This window comes from Meriones unguiculatus, chromosome 5 (genome assembly GCF_030254825.1).
Source record: "Meriones unguiculatus strain TT.TT164.6M chromosome 5, Bangor_MerUng_6.1, whole genome shotgun sequence".
Classification (NCBI taxonomy): domain Eukaryota; kingdom Metazoa; phylum Chordata; class Mammalia; order Rodentia; family Muridae; genus Meriones; species Meriones unguiculatus.
Window position 1 is genome coordinate 103,349,145 of NC_083353.1, and position 16,215 is coordinate 103,365,359.

A 16,215-nucleotide genomic window follows, 5' to 3' on the forward strand; every position below is an offset into this window, starting at 1 on the left:
AGGCCAGGCCCTGGTGGCTGGCAGGGAATGCCTGGTCTTCTCTCGCGTGAGGCCAATGGCTTGCTCAGCCCCCTTTAAGGAGCGCTCTGCCATCCAGTCTTAATTTTAGCTTGGAGGCATGCCACCGGCAGCTTTAACTAGAGGCCGGCTGAAGTTATGCAGGACAGCTGTCAGCCGGCATGCTGGGTGGGGCCTATTTAGCCGGCGGGGGCACCAGTCTGGAGACCCTAAGCTTGGTCTTTCTGCCCCAGGACTGTCAACAACACCGGCCACAAGGCTCGGATCTCCTGGCGAAGGTGCCCCAGCCCCACGATGATGACGGAGGAGCACACGGATCTGGAGGCACGGATCATCAAGGACATTCACTGCAAAGAGATAGACTTGGTGAACCGCGACCCCAAGAACATCAATGAGGACATTGTGAAGGTAAGCTCGGGGACCAAGCAGGACATCACGGTCCTCACACATTTGAGGTCAGCCTCCCTGAAGCCCCCTGGATACCGTCTTCTTCAACCCCCAGCAAACAGGCAAGATTATACGGGCCATAGCAAGGCAAGAAGAAAACATTAGCCACATGCATGATGGGGCTGAGGGGAAGACACCAAAAATGCGTTCTTTCTAGTAGCTCCAAGGGCCTGCCTACCCTTGGCTTTGGCTACAGGCCCAGGAGGAATCGCGGGGAAGATTCAGAACCTGCTTTGCTGTACCAGCGGCACTTCGGCTGTCTCTATAGCAGGCTTGGGGTTAATCTGAGGGCAGCTTCAGCGGGGGCCCCTCCAGGAGACACTAGCTGCACTATAGCGGTGCCTAGTATTTGTCCCTCTGGCACCCTGTGCCCTACAGACCATCCCTGCAACTCTCTGCCTCACCCTAGCTCCCAGCCTCGTTCCAGGCCTGGTGCCTGGGGCCAGGCATAGGCCCCTCAGCAGGAGCCTAAAGGGAACATTCAGTTGTCAGCCTTGGGTCCACACAACTCAGTCTCCACCTAAATGCCAGAGGGACCTTCCCCCCCCCCCCCTCAGAGCAAAGGCCCTGCCACCAGCCTCAGAGTCCCCAGGGAGCCAGGGATCCTGGCTAAGCACTGAATCGCGGGCCAAAGCCACCTGGAGAGCTGCAGGTGCGGTGTGACCCCTGGTACAGCCACCCAGCAAACTGTGAAACCATCCACAGTACTGCGGTCACTCCCTATCGGCCGCTGTGCCCTGCGCACCGATGTGGGCACTGCGCTCTTTCGCCACGACAGTCCCCGTGGCTTCGTCTTACATGTGTAGTTTTCTAAGATCAGACTAGAGTCATGTCAGGTTGACCGAACAACCAAACAGACGGTACAGAGATGGCCAAAGCACACACCTGCTCTGAAATTTACATTTTTCCAGCAGTCACTTTTGAAAAAGGAGACTCCAGCAGCTGAAATTGATTTCTGTGAGGCCGACAAGACGGCTCACTGGGTAACAAAGCCATTGCCAAACCTGATGGTCTGAGTTCAATCCCAGGACCTATGTAGTAGAAGGAGAACAGACTCCCACGGGCCCACTGCCTTCCACACATGTACCATGGCATACATGTACACACAATACACACGCACTAACTAACTTTTAAAAGAAATGATGTTTGTACTTAACTCTGATGCAGAATTGTAGCACTTTAACATCTTAGCTGCATGAAACAATACACATCTGTTTCTAGAACTTTGTGTGTCTTGTAGTAAGGACTCGCTGTGGACTCCAGATTTCCCTCAGAAATACTTGTTCCATATTTGGTTCGTAAGATTTAATGTTGGAGGCTGGTTCACATGCTCAAATTGTGCCAGACTTTCTTAAGTTCGGCACAACAGTGAAGCCATGGCTCTCTTTTTATATTGTGATTATTATGGCACAGAATTTAGAGACCTGGGTTTATACAAGACACAGATTTTGGTAACACAACCAAGGGTTCATTCAAAGGCACAGCCAGAGCTGCCATCCTTCAAGACTGCTCTTCCTACAAGGCTGAAACCCAATATCTGCCTGTCCACACCCAGCACAAGCTACTGCTGCCCGTTTGCACTGCCTGGTGACTCCCCATGCCACCCCAACACCCCCCCCCAGCACATACCCCTGTATCTTGGGAAGAATTGATTGTCTTCACTCTACCCAACTCAGACTTCAAGGACATCACCCAGTGTCACCTCCTCCAGAAAGACTTCCCTGACTCCTCCAAGTAGCCAACTGCTTCACACCTCCGTGTCCCTTCAGTGGGTATGACTCCTCTAACAGATCACACTGTTGTGTGTCAAATCGACAGACGTCACTAATGGTGGCGATCGAACTCCGTGGGGTGCTTACAAAGCAAAGTTTTCCAACGTCAAAGTGCTAGAGAAGTGTACCAGCCTTGGTTTTCACACAGCGGTCCAGCTGAACTTCCTGCTCTCAACTCCAGACTCCTCCCCCAAAGCAAAGATACTGGATATGTCACCTAAGCTTCTGAACCTCATTTCCTCTGTGACATTACAACAGTGCCATTTAAGTCCAAGAGGTAAATGAGCCTCAGATAGCTCTGAGCAACAGAAATGTCATGTGTGGACTGAAGATATAAAACACAGTCCCCCCACTCCTAGGAAGTCTGTGGTTATAGGGCTGAACAGAGCCTCATGCAGCTTCCAGTCCAGAAGGCTGGAAAACTGAGCCCTCTGGGGTTCTTGATGGACCATTAGGGATGGAGATAAGAAGCATGGGAAAGCACAATTTCTTGGAGAGGCTGTGGTGGATAAAAAGTGCAGAAGGAACCAAGAGGTTCTACTAAGCCAAAAGGGAGCCCACATCAGGCCCCAGACCCAGACTATGATCCAAAGACAGAGGCAGAGACTGCAGTATAAGTAACCAGCTTTCTGTCATGTCTCTCTGACAGCCCTGATCCCCATACAAATAGCTCCCAAAGACTAAATGAAAGGTGCACAATTAATTTTGTCCAGAGGAAATTAACTGAAATTGTTTGGACATTGTCTGCTTTGGGAAGTTGTCTGGCATTTCCTTTCCTTCATTTTTAATGAGCCAGAAATAAAATATTTAAAAATGTAGAACAGGGATAATATCGGGAGAGAAATACCACACAGTTTCAGAGAGCTGGCTGCCTGGGGGCAGGGCAAGCTGTCGGAACAGAACAGCCTTCTACTGCCTGGGTTTCTGTCATCACCCGGGAAAGACACAAGACAGAAGGATGGACGGCAGGTGAGAAGTGGGGACAGAGCTAAGACAGAGGCCAAAGTAAAGATACAGAAGCCTGTTAAGCGGCCCCTCCCAGGGTGTTCTCGAATCTTAGCGGGGTCCTCGTGGGCTATGATGAACAGCAAGGGCAGAGTCCAGGGAGTACCAGCTGCGGTCCCCATCCTGGCACCAGCTATGACGCTAAGCTTGCTGAGTGTCTTGAAAAATCCTTTTCGCTCTCTGGGCAGGAGTGGGTGGAGAAGAGGGATCCAGTCCCCACTACAGTCACCTCAGATTTCACACAGTAAGACAAAAGAGAGAAAGGAGAGAGTCAACCGGAAGAGCTAGCACAGGGTGGTACTTCCTATGGGTGCCGCCCTTGAACCCAGGCTGGAAAACGTGAGTCGCCATGAAACTAGGGACTGTACACCCACACGACTTGAACTAGCCTCTCATCCTCGGGGCAGGCCCTGGCTGAGTGGAAGTCGTGAGAGGCGGCAGCTGAGGAACTGTAAAGAGAGTACCCCGTTCCTTCCCCACCCACCCCCGCCACCAGTCATTGGGAACCTGCTGCCCGCCAGGTGCCATGCTTCCTAGAGGACATGGTGAGAGCTGTGCACGTGCTGCATACCAGGCTCCGGGACTCTGAGCTCTAGTACACGTGCCCCACACGAGGGCACCTCCTGAAGACTCGGGTTTCAGAGTCTCCCGCACCCTCCCCACGCATGCCTAGAAACCCCAGCCTACCCTAGTCACTGGAGTCATTTCTGAGAAGGCTCATGGCTGACCCCAAGTCCCTCCCTCACTGGCTCACACATGTGCCCTGGGTCCCGAAGCAGCCGCTCTAGCTCTCCCTTCGTAGATGCCTCAAATCAGCCCCTTGAGAAGGGGAAGCAGATAGATGTGTCTGAACATGATTTCTCCACCCACTTCCAATTCACACCTTCCTCCATCCAATGGCACCTTCCGATTGTCAGCTAAGGCCAGAAGCACTGAGAGGAGCTAGCAGTCTACCGTTTCCCTCCAAGTCCCACTCCCAATTTTGATGGAGTGTGGACACTCTGCTGTGCAATAATAAGACTGACCCAATATTCCTCCATGGGAAGAATCCAAGCCCTGCAAGATGAGACTAGAATAAGGAACCTGTACAGCACAGCGGAAGATGCCAAATGCCATAAGCTGGTGTCAGAGGAAGTAGCCTGGAAGGTTAGGGAAGGAAAGTGACTTGTGCCTAGGAAAATCAGGAGCCATCTTTTTGGCAAAATGATACCCAGGGTGCACTTTTTAAAATGAGAAAAATGTTAACTGAGGATCAGGCATTCTAAGAAGAGGAAGTGGAATGAGCAATGATATGGAGGCATTCCAGAGATCTAGGAAGAACACTGGGGAGAGTTTGTAAAAGCGAGGGGCAGGCGCTGTTGCCACCCCTTCCTGTGTGCACGGCAGGCATCATTAATGGATCACAGTGCTTTTCCAGGAAGCCAAGCCCCACCAGCTAGTCAGAGTTGCACATATAGAACATCTTTGCTACTCTGGCTGCTGGAGAATACTGAACCACCCAAAGAGGAAAACACAGAGAACCCAAAAGAGAATTTGTGGCTGAGAAAGCAGAAAGGTTAGGTTGAGGCTAGATCATAGTTCAGGCCTCACTGGCAGTTCCTTTCTGTAAGTGCTTTACCCTCTGTAAATTTCTTCTCAAAATGGCTACCGGGAAGATGACTCAGTCAGAAGATTTCAAGCGGCATAAGCATGGGGAACCAAGTTCCCCCACAACCCACAGAAAAACCCAGGCAGGGCAGGTGTGTGCCTGTAACTCCAGCACTGGGACTGGAGGACATAAAATATCCCTGAGTCTTGCAGGCTACCAGGTGAGCTGAAAGTGAGTTCCAGGCTTGGTGAAAGACGGTCTTGGAGAAATAATGTGGAGAAGCGCTGAGTAAGATTCAGTGTGTGTGCACATATACACATGAACACACACACACAGAACTAATACAGAAGTATTCTCACTTGGTGACGCAGATTCTGTTAGTCTACCCCTTTCAAAATGTGGTCTCCTTTTGGGGGGGTTTAGCTTGCTAAAATGCAAGTTTCCTGTGTTTTGTCATCAGGAGTCTTTATGCAACCAAGGCAAAGAATGTCTTGTGCCATCAGCAATCAAGGCCCCCAGCCCCTAGAAAATGAACCTGGGATCTAGGGTGCTTTCCCCAGTGACACACTTTTATCAGTAATTAACTGCCATGCGATCCATCACCGCAGCAGATCTATGGCTTTGTGGAGCTGCTGAGCAGTTCTGCTCTCTCTGGGGCCATCCCTGAAGCTTCGGTCAGATGGCAACCTAGGACTGACCTCACTTGGGGACTCTTCTGATCTGGATTATTCAAGGAGGTTCTCTGCTATTCTAGGATACACGTAGAGACAGAGGACAGGACTATGTTTGGATGCTGGGATGGCTGAGCTTCTATTTCAGAATTTTAGGACTGTTTCTAGAAGAGCAGGTTGTAACAGACAGACACTAGCCTCGAGAGCAAAGTATAAAAGTGAACTTCAAAAACCGGTGTCTTGGGAGTCCCCAAAGCAGAAGTTGCCAGAACTTCCTGGTGCTTAGGCTGGAGCTACCCCAGCGCTCTCTTTGTCACATTCTGGTGGTTAAGATGAGTCACATGGCAAGCTCAGCCTTGAGATGGGACAAGACCACCCACGGACATAGATACAAAGAGGTGTGAGTCACTGAAGGTTATCTGGGGAGACTTGCTAGCCAGCAGCCAAAAGCTAGTACACAGTCTAGGACTCTGGCCAAGGCATTTCCGTGGCTCCCCACCCGACCTGCACCATCTTCACCAGAGGCACTAGCTGAGAGGGCAAGTGAGATGCCAGGAAGAAGCCGGCAAGAGGCTAGGTGCCAAAACACACTAAGAAGACAGTGAGCCCTACAAGTGGGATACATTCTCAATTCCTGCGGCCCCTTTTTAGCGTTTTCCCTGGTTCTTTACACAAATGCAAATCCTGTTGTGCTCCAGCAAGGGTTCTCCAGCTATCCCTATGGGATGCTTTCAGCCCAAGGTACTGGCAATACCTGCTCACCTCCTGTACTGTATACTGAGATTCCGCCCCTGCTGGGGTACCCTGCTACAGTGAGTGGAGAAAGGGTGAATGTTGTTGACATAGGCACGGTCATGTCAAAGGCCCCAGAGCCTCAGACCCATGGAGTAATGTCAAAGTCCTCTCTCCAGGAGGTGACGGTCAGAGGTAAATAGTGAAACCTTCCCTTTTGGTCTGGGTATGGTTGTTGATAACATGTGCAGAAAAGGTCCACATAGCTTTCTCACAGCCAGAAAACTGCTCGCCCACAGAGCCCGATCCTACAAAGACTGGCTAAACCTGCCTCCTTGGTTTAACCCTATACCGTAAACCCTGCCTCCTTGTTCAGCTGTATGTAATAACCCCCGCCTCTCTGATCAACTCTATACAGTAAACATGCTGGAGCATGGTTATGCTGTGGTTTCTCCATCAGAGAGCCCAGTCCACCAGATCCCAGCTTTCTGGCCATGTCTATCCATTTTACCTTTTCTCCATTCCCTTATGGCTCCAGTCTTACTTGAGGCTCTTATACACCCTATGAAATGACTAATATAAGATGCATGGGAAGAGATGATCTAGAGAGCCCAAATGCATTGTGGGTGTTACCATGGCCATCCCAGATGAAACAAAAATCTGCCAGCATCATTTCTAACAAAATAAGCAGGTCTCATCCACGTTTTCAGACTGTTCTGCGGCTATGGTCCCATTGTAATTTTATGCATCCGTGCTTTTCAGATGGTATGGGTAAGGGTCACTGCGATTATCCCAGTCTTTTGGACAGCAATACTTTTTTGTAAGACGTAGTAAAAATTAACTGTTAGAGAAATGAAATGAAAAATAGGTATGCAGTATAAATCCTCATGAATGTTATTATATTCAGTAGTCATAAAATGACTGCATCAAATCTCTATCACTATTTCTTTTCTTTCTTTCTTTTTTTTTCTGTTTTCAAGACAAGATTTCTCTGTGTAGCCCTGGCTATCCTGGACTCACTTTGTAGATCAGGCTGGCCTCGAACTCACAGCAATCCGCCTGCCTCTGCCTCCCTGCGTGCTGAGATTAAAGGCGGGAGCTGCCAAGCCCAGCGTCTCTATGACTATTTCTAACATGAACTCAGCCTATGTACCGGCCTTCTGAGAGTGAATGGCTCAGCCCTTATATAGCAGGATAGCAGGCCAGGAAACCAGGACTCAGCTATGCTAAGCTACTTGCTCCTGTCTTCTGACTCCAAAGCTGAAGCTATGCTGAGGACAGTGTCTCTATTCTCTCTTTGTAGAGTTCAACACCACAAATAACTAGATTCCCAGAGAGGAAAAGCACAGCACCTGAGTCACATAGTAACGCAACAGCCAAGCGGAAGCTGGAAGCCCAGCACTGCCTCCCCCACTGCTAGGAATCTTAACTGAATCGTCCTGACCTGATGACCACCGACCGAGTCATGTTGAATTCTTGGTGGAGGCAGACTTTTGATGGGGGTAGGTGTTGTCCTCCCCCTCATTCTCAGGCAACCCAGCGGTCACGCTCCTCCCCAACCCTCTCCGTGACTGCAGGGGCTGTGCAGGCCCGTGCCAGTTAACCAACGGGCTTTCTTGATGCTCCAAAAATAACTGTCAGAGAAAAAGATACTTCCCTTCCCACCCTCCAGCTATATAGGTGGCTCTTTGGCCCTAACCCTCCCAGAGAGATCGTTCTCCCTCCCATTGCTAGAGAGGAGGTAAGAAATGGTTCACAGCGTGCTTGATGCGCTGGCATGGCCACCTAGGTCTGCTCAGTGACTCTTACATGTGGCTTTTATGAATGGCTCTCCAAACCCAGCATTTGTGAGCAGAGTGCCCTCAGGTCTCAGATTCAATTGAGGGGAGCAGCTGCCACCTCCCAGCACAGTACAGCCCTCCAACCTCACACTGTTGCTTCAAAGAAAAGCAACCAGTTGGCACACTTTCAGGCCTCAAAGATGATCCCAGTGGGGGGAGGGGGGAGTCTCAAGTGTGTGTGCCCATGGTTTCTGGGAAGAAATGGTAATTAAAAAACACAACAGAAATCTTCATGGAAGGAACAAGCACTATACGCAGAGAAGGAGAGAAAGAATCCATCTATTATCAGCTTTTGATGAGAGGTTCACACAGGATAATGAGGGCAGCTGGAGAATTCTTTTATTCATGATCTGCAATGTCAGCAGAACTTTCGAGACATAGTTTATAGGAACTTAAGAGCATTTAACCAAGTACTTGTCATTAATGAGAATCTACCATGTGGCAGGTATTTGAGTTCTGGGCACGGGTTGCTCAGTAAGTATTTGTCTCTGTGAATGAACAGATGAACAATGGATAGATAAGAAGAAAGGAGGATAGGTAGGGAATATGGATAAACAGATGGGTAGGAAGATGAATGACTAGATAGAGCTAAGGGAGTTGGTAGATGGGTGGGTAGAAGATGGGAGAGTGGATAGTAAAATGAATAGATAAATAGATGATACATAGATAGATAATAGACAAACGGATGAAAAGAGAATAGATGATACATGGATTAAGATGAATAAATGAATGGGTAGATAAATACGTAGAAGAGGGAATGAATGGGTAGATAAATAGATGGTTAGACAAATGAGTGGATAATAAATTATTAGATGAATAGATAGATGGGTAAATAAATGAATGGAAAAGGAGGATGACTAAATGCATAGATAGATAAATAGATAACTGGTGAAACATATGTGGATCATGAATAAATGAAAGAAAACAATTATTTCTGCTCTTTATACCAATAAGAAATGCTAACCCCTATTTCATTTCTAACATTTATTTTTTTGTCTCTTTTTTAACTGAAAATAGATATTTTTCAAATAATATATTTTGATCACGGTTTCCCCTACCCCAATTCCTCTCAGATCCTTCCTACCTCTCTACCCACTCAAATTCACCCCCTTTCTCTCTGTACAAATACTTGTGCACATAAGAGTCCCATAAAAACACAAACTAGGAAATCAGCCATAATATCTGTGTCATCGTTAGGGTTTCTGTTGCTGCAGTGAAACACCATGACCCAAAAGCAAGTTGGGGAGAAAAGGGTTTATTAGGCTCACACCTCCACAGCACTGGTGGTAACTGAAGGAAGTCAGGACAGGAACTCAAGTAGGACAGAAACCTGAGGCAGGATCGGATACAGAAGCCATGGAGAAGTGCTGCTTACTAGCTTGCTCCTGTGGCTTCTCAGCCTGTTTTCGTATAGAACCAAGGATCAGGAGCCCAGGAATGGCACCACCCACAATGGTTGAGCCTTCTCCCATCAATTACTAATGAAGGAAAATACCTTACATGCCTGTCTACAAACCAATCTTATGGAGGCTCTCTCTCTCTCTCTCTCTCTCTCTCTCTCTCTCTCTCTTCTTTTTTTTTTTTTTTTTTTTTTTTTTTTGAGACACAGTTTCTCTGTATAGCCTTGGCTGTCCTGGACTCGCTTTGTAGACCAGGCTGGCCTAGAACTCACAAAGAGCTGCCTGCCTCTGCCTTCCAGAATGTTGGGATTATAGGTGTTCACCACTGCACCCAGCTGGAGTCATTTTCTTAACTGATGTTCCCTCCACTCAGATGACTTCAGCTTGTGTCAAGCTGACACAAAACAACCCAGCACAATAAGCAAAAGACCTGTAATGTTACCCCCCCCCCCAAAAAAAAATATATGAAACAAAAAGCCCTTCAGGAGTTCTACTTTTGAGTTCATTTTCTGCTGGCCCTCTACTGCTGGGCATGGGGCTTGTCCTGACACATGATTTAAATGCCTAATGAAACTGTGTTAGAGAAAAGTAATTTTTCCTCTGTCAGTAATTGTCAGTTGGAGATAGCTTCCTGGTTAGATACGGGGCTTGTGTTCACTTCCCCTCTCAGAACTGGGACCCCATCTGGCTTAGACCTGTGCGGCCCCTGTGCATGCTGCTACATTCTCTGTGAGTTCCTATGTGCTTCAGTCCTGTCGTGTTTGAAAAGCTTTGTTTCCTTGCGGTCATCCATCCTATCTGAATCTTACAATCTTTCTTCCTCTCCTGAAAAGTTCCCTGAACCCTGAGAGGAGGGATTTGATGGAGACATCCCCTTTAAGAATGAGTGTTCAAAAGTTTCTCAATCTGTAAACATTTCTGAGTTGTGGGTTTCTGTATCTGTTCCCAACTGCTGCAGGAGGAAGCTTCTCTGATGGTGGGTGTGTAAAAATGTTAGTCAATGAGTACAGCAGAATGGCATTTGTCCTTAGCAGAACAGTAGTATTATTTTTCCCCTGGCTTATCTGGTCTCATGTTCTTGGCCCATAGAGTAGTGCAGGGAATGGTTTCCACTTCAAGAAGTGGGCCTTAAATCCAATCAGATAGTGGTTGGTTGCTCCCACAACTTTTGTGCCACTATTTCACCAGCATGCCCTGCAGGCAGGTCACTGCTATAGATCAGAGGGTTTGTAGCTGGATTGGTGTTAACCTTTTTCTCTGGTAGCATACACAGTACCTTCTAGTACCCTAAACAATAATTAGTGGTGGTGAGGGCTCTAGGTAGGCACCAGGTAAACTTCTTCATGTTCAGTGAGTTGTGTGGTTGATGTTTTCAGCAACAGAGTTTATCAGTAGTTTCTGTAGCACAACCAATAGCCTAGGTTGTTTGGGGGTTCCCATAAAGACCCTTTGGCCCACAACTACATTAAATATAACCCATTCCTGGCATTAGATGTTTCATTTAGTGACAACAGGTATCAATTTGGGGCTTTGTGTCCCTAATTATTTGGTGATTCCATTTATTCCATTTAGATTTCTTTCATATATATATTTGTACATATATATATATATATATATATATATATATATATAGTTTCTAACATAGTGGATTTCCATACAATCTTTCAAATGGCCCTAAGTTTAAGCTGTCCCTCCAGTATTTTCTCCCTTATCCCCTCTTCCCTCGCTCTTTCTGTTTAATTCTCCCATTCCAGCCCCCAAACCACCATCAGTCTATATCTATATACTCTATTTCCTCTTCCTTGTGATATCTTTCCATTCCCCAAGTCCCCTACTTTACACCTAACCTCTGTGCTTGACAAATCCATTTTAAAGAGGAAGGAATAAATGTTCACTGAGGTTAAGAGACATGCCAAACCAACCCATCAGGTCAGCAGCTGCACTGACATGCAAAACCATCTTTGGACCCTAGATTCCTAGTTTTTGTTCTTGGTTGGTGTTTTGTTTATTTATTTGTTTGTTTGTTTGTTTGTTAATTTGAAACAGGATCTCACACTACAGGCAGAGTGACCTGCAGCTCCCTATGACAGTCCAGGCTGTCATCAAGCTTAGGGCAGTTCTCCTGTCTCAGACTCCCTGGGGTTGGGATTACAGGCACAGCTAGCTCTCTCTCTCTTGAGAAACACACTCTACTGCAGCTTCCCTCTCCAGCAACAGATGTTCAGTCAGTTTCTGTGCATCAAATGCCCAAGATGTCCAATTTATGAAGAGTGCAGACTGGTTTAGGCTCACAGTTTTGGAGGTCTCCGTCCATGAAAGAAAGCCCCATTGCTTTGAGCCTATAATAAGACAGTCCATCATGGCTGAAACACAGTTGAAAAAGTTCTTTGGTCTCCCAGTAGTGCCTCCCTGGGGACCAAAGGCTTTAACACTTGTTCCATTAGAGGTCATTTCGGATCCAAACTCGAGAAGAAGCTGACCAATCCTCACCCTGCCATTAAGTGCCAGCCAGAGTTCTGAGTATTTCCATGACTCAATCCATTTAATCCTCTGACAACGCCTACAAAACAGGGTAAGGAAAAAGCAACCCAGAAAAACTCAATAACTTGCTTGGGTTATCCAGCCAATAAGCCGCAATTAGGGTCCAAAGCATGGCAGTGACTCTACACTGAGGCACAAACAGGAAAAGTGTGTCAAATGGAGGAAGCTGCTGGAATTAAGGGACAGTCTGGGCTACAGTAATTAATGACCCTTGGATCTTGGTGAATGTGAAGATAAAGAACTGTGACTCTGTCTTGGAATAGGTTTTTCCGCCTACCAAGGGCTAGATCTCACTAGGAGTGCCCACCCTCCCTGAGGGCTGGAGCCCAGCCAGCATGGACCTTGGGATATGACCCAAGCTGAGGTAGTAGGAAGACACTGGATTAGTCCAGATGTGTGGATTGAGCCTGGTCCTGGCCCAGCCTAGAGCCCCCTCCTCTGGCCTCTATGCTCCCCAGTACTGTGGGAGGAATGGGATGCAGGTCCACAGGGAGCCTTCTGCTCCTTTACTCAGGACTGTCGCATAAAACAGAGGCAGGATCAGAACGTGTTGGGTAAGGAGGGCAGTGGAGAATGGCCAAGTGGGACAAAGGCAGAGAAGCAAGCCTCTGCCTAAATGCCTCTCTTTGCTGGCAGAGCTCCTGAGGCCACGTAGGGTCTCTCTATGAGCTACCCCAGAAGACCTTCTCAGGAAGAGGGCTGGCCACCACAGGGGTTGGGAAGGCCTCTAAGGTCAGAACATTTCCATAGACACGGTCCCTCCCTGAGAAACGGGGTGGCAAATGAACCCAGGTTAAGTTGGAAGGGCCCTCCAGCCTCGCTCCTGGGATTCTAGACTTTGGGAGATCCCTGAAGAAATAGAAACTCTGCATCTTTGCTCCACATAAGCCAGAGGTGAAGATGCCAGTTCTGGGCTGGGGTATAGCAACAGGCCCATGTGTCTTTCCAACTCACAGCTACTAGTTAAAAGTAGATGTCACCAAGTTCTCACTGACCCCTGTACCAGTTCTCACATAACACCCCCAAGCGCTCCTACTGCCCAGCGGCAATAAACAAGCTTCTCAAAACCCAGATGCAGCTGGGCACTGCCCACCACCATAGAGGGCCCCCCAGTAGCGAAGTCTCCCTGCCTCCCCTCTCCAGCACCACACTGCTCGGTGTTCACACTGGCCTCCAGGAAGACCCTGTATGGCCTACAGGCCACGCTGTATAGTCCAGTGGCTTCTAGTATTTTCTGTTCCTTCAGCCCTGATGCTCTTTTCCAGCTTACAGCCGTCTGTCCACCCGGTAGCCTTCAGACACCAGCTGTCCCCAGGAAGTTCCTAGCTCCGTAGTCAGGAGTTAAATGTCCCCATCCCCAGCTTAACCCATCACTTAGTGCAGCAGTGATACTGTCTTCATTAGCTTCAGGAAGACTAAAGCTTGTGACATGTCCACAAGTGATCCATACATCTCTGCAGGTTAAATATGACCATCCAACTTTTGGGGTATTTTTGGTTTTGTTTTGAGACAGGAACTAACATAACCCAAGCTGCACTTTAACACTCTCTATAGTTGAGGATGACCTTGAACTCCTGATCCTCTTGCCGCCACCTCTCAAGTTCTGGAATTATTTTGTGTCACTGAAGATTGACAAAGCCCTGGCTGTGTGTATGCTAGACAGATTGATCCTCACCCTAGCTCCCAGCTGTCCAACTTTTTTAGGATTAAAAGATTATAGATTGTGTATGTGTGTGTCTTAGGATTTGGTTGCTGTAATAAAACGTCATGGCCAAAGCAACTTGTGGGGGAAAGGGTTTGTTTCAGCTTACAACTGTCAGGCCCACTATGCCACCGAGGGAAGTTGGGACAGGAACTCAAGCAGGGTGTGAACCTGGAGACAGAAATTGAAGCAGAGAGGCCATGGAGGAACACACTGCCTACTAGCTTGCTTGACCTACTTTCTTACGCACCCCAGCACCACCTGCCCCGGGGTAGCACCACACACAACTGGCACATCAATCACTAATTAAGAAAACGCACCACAGGCTTGCCCACAGGACAATCTGCTGGAGAAAATTTTTCAAGAGAGTTTCCCTCTTCCCAAATGACTCCAGCCTGTGTCAAGTTAACAAAAAAGTAGCCGGGACAGTAGCGTCATCTTTCCACCTTTGTAACAAACACCCAAAATAAGCAACATATAAAGAAAACGGGTTTATTGTAGCTCGCGGCCGTGGAGGTGCGGTCCATGGTCAACTGGCTGCTCATGGTCCTGGGGTAAGACAAGTACATCGTGGCAGGAGCATGTGGTAGAGCCAAACTGACCTGATGACCAGAGAGCAAGGAGAATGGAGGAGGCTAGGGTCCCCAGTGTCCCCTCCAGGGCACATCTGAAGTGCCCTGGCTCCCTCCCTCTAAAACCCACCTCTTGAAGGCCCCACCATCTCCCAGTAGTACCATGTTGGGGCCACGCCTTTGAGGAACGCTGCAGATCCACACTCCAGCAGACACTGTGACTCTAGCACTGCGGAAGGAAACAAGCTGTTCGACTTCTGGGTGAATGAAGAATGATGAAGCCGAACAGGCTTCAGAGTTCCTTCTAGCTATACCGTGTGGCGAGTCAGCCGGGCAGGGAAACATTAGCATCCATGCTGGAAACTCACTGGAGGTACAGTCCCCGACCCCACCAAGACCCACTGAGGTTCAACAGACATCCCCAGGGTTTCTTCCATTTTTTTAAATCTTTGGTTCAGTTTTATTTTACTTATGTGTATGGACGTTTTGCCTGCATATATTTATGTGTGTGTGTGTGCATATATATGTAGATATATTTGTATATATGTGTGTATCTGTATGCACACACACATATATAGTGTGCGAATGCCTGGGGCCCGTGGAATTCAAAAAAGGGTGTCGGAGCCCCTGGAACTAGAGTCATGAGTGGTTGTAGCCACTAAGTGGATTCCAAGAACCAAACCCACGTCTTCTGAAAGAGCAACAAGTGCTAAACCATTTCCCTGGCCTCCCTCCCAGGGTTTCTGGTGCAGGCATGAAAGCAAACACTAGAGAAGCCCACGTACAGTTTGAGTTGAGCTGTCGCACCTCTTGCTCCTGCAGGTAGATTTTGAAGACGTGATTGCAGAGCCTGAGGGCACCTACAGCTTCGATGGTGTGTGGAAGGTGAGCTACACCACTTTCACCGTCTCCAAGTACTGGTGCTACCGCCTGCTGTCTACGCTGCTGGGTGTGCCCCTGGCCCTGCTCTGGGGTTTCCTGTTCGCCTGTATCTCCTTCTGCCACATCTGGGCCGTGGTGCCCTGCATTAAGAGCTACCTGATCGAGATCCAGTGCATCAGCCACATCTACTCACTGTGTATCCGCACTTTCTGCAACCCGGTCTTTGCTGCGCTGGGCCAGGTCTGTGGCAACATCAAGGTGGCGCTGCGGAGGGAAGGCTGAAGCCAGGCTGGGCTACCGGGAAGGGTGGGCACCGGAAATGCCGCCAGGTGAGCGCCGCGGCTCTGCTCCATGCCGGCTGCTGGAGAGCTCAGTCTTTTTTCCGGTTCCCCTCAAGATGGAAACACACGGTGCAGGGGAGCCAGAAGGAAAAGACAGCCCAGTGTGTGGAAACACAGGCGCCCTCGCTCTGCCCAGCCCACCACAATCCCCTGTGACCCTGCCTAAGGGGAGGGTTTGTTAAGAGGCAGCTACCGCAAGGCTTTGCGTTCACATGTACTGTAATAGCACAAACCAGCACCAGTCCCCTAGAGGGGTGACCTGTCTCCTCATGCTAGGGAGAGCAAGCAGTGACTGCGGGCATGAGGAGGGTGCTGCAATAAAGGGTTTTGGCTGCACCAGGGAACACCATCCTTTGCTGTGTCTGTATATCCTTTTCTGGTTCAGTTGGTCCTCCCTGCAAATTGAAAACTAGCTCTAAGCTTTGTCTTCTTTAGGGTCCTGCTGGTTTGCTGGGCATACACAGGGTCTCTCCCATACAAGGTGATTTTTGTTTTGTTTGTTTGTTTTTCGAGACAGGGTTTCTGTGTAGCCTTGGCTGTACTGGACTCTATTTGTAGACCAGACTAGCCTCAAACTCACACAGATCGTCCTGCCTCTGCCTCCCTGAGTGCTGGGATTACAGGCATGTGCCACCACGCTGACTGGAGATTATTTTCAAATGACGTTTGCTGAGGAAGATTGAGGGCAGGTGAGGACCCCAGG

At 48.5% G+C, this 16,215-nt stretch overlaps 1 protein-coding gene across 1 annotated transcript; it reads left to right on the plus strand.

Annotated features, from left to right (window-relative positions):
* Positions 1-6: 6 nt before the first annotated feature.
* Cav3 (caveolin 3) lies at positions 7-15,848 on the plus strand. The gene is made up of 2 exons (XM_021636490.1): positions 7-426; positions 15,112-15,848. Exons 1-2 carry the CDS (start codon positions 313-315, stop codon positions 15,451-15,453), a joined length of 456 nt encoding a protein of 151 aa, XP_021492165.1. The 5' UTR covers positions 7-312; the 3' UTR covers positions 15,454-15,848.
* Positions 15,849-16,215: the final 367 nt, after the last annotated feature.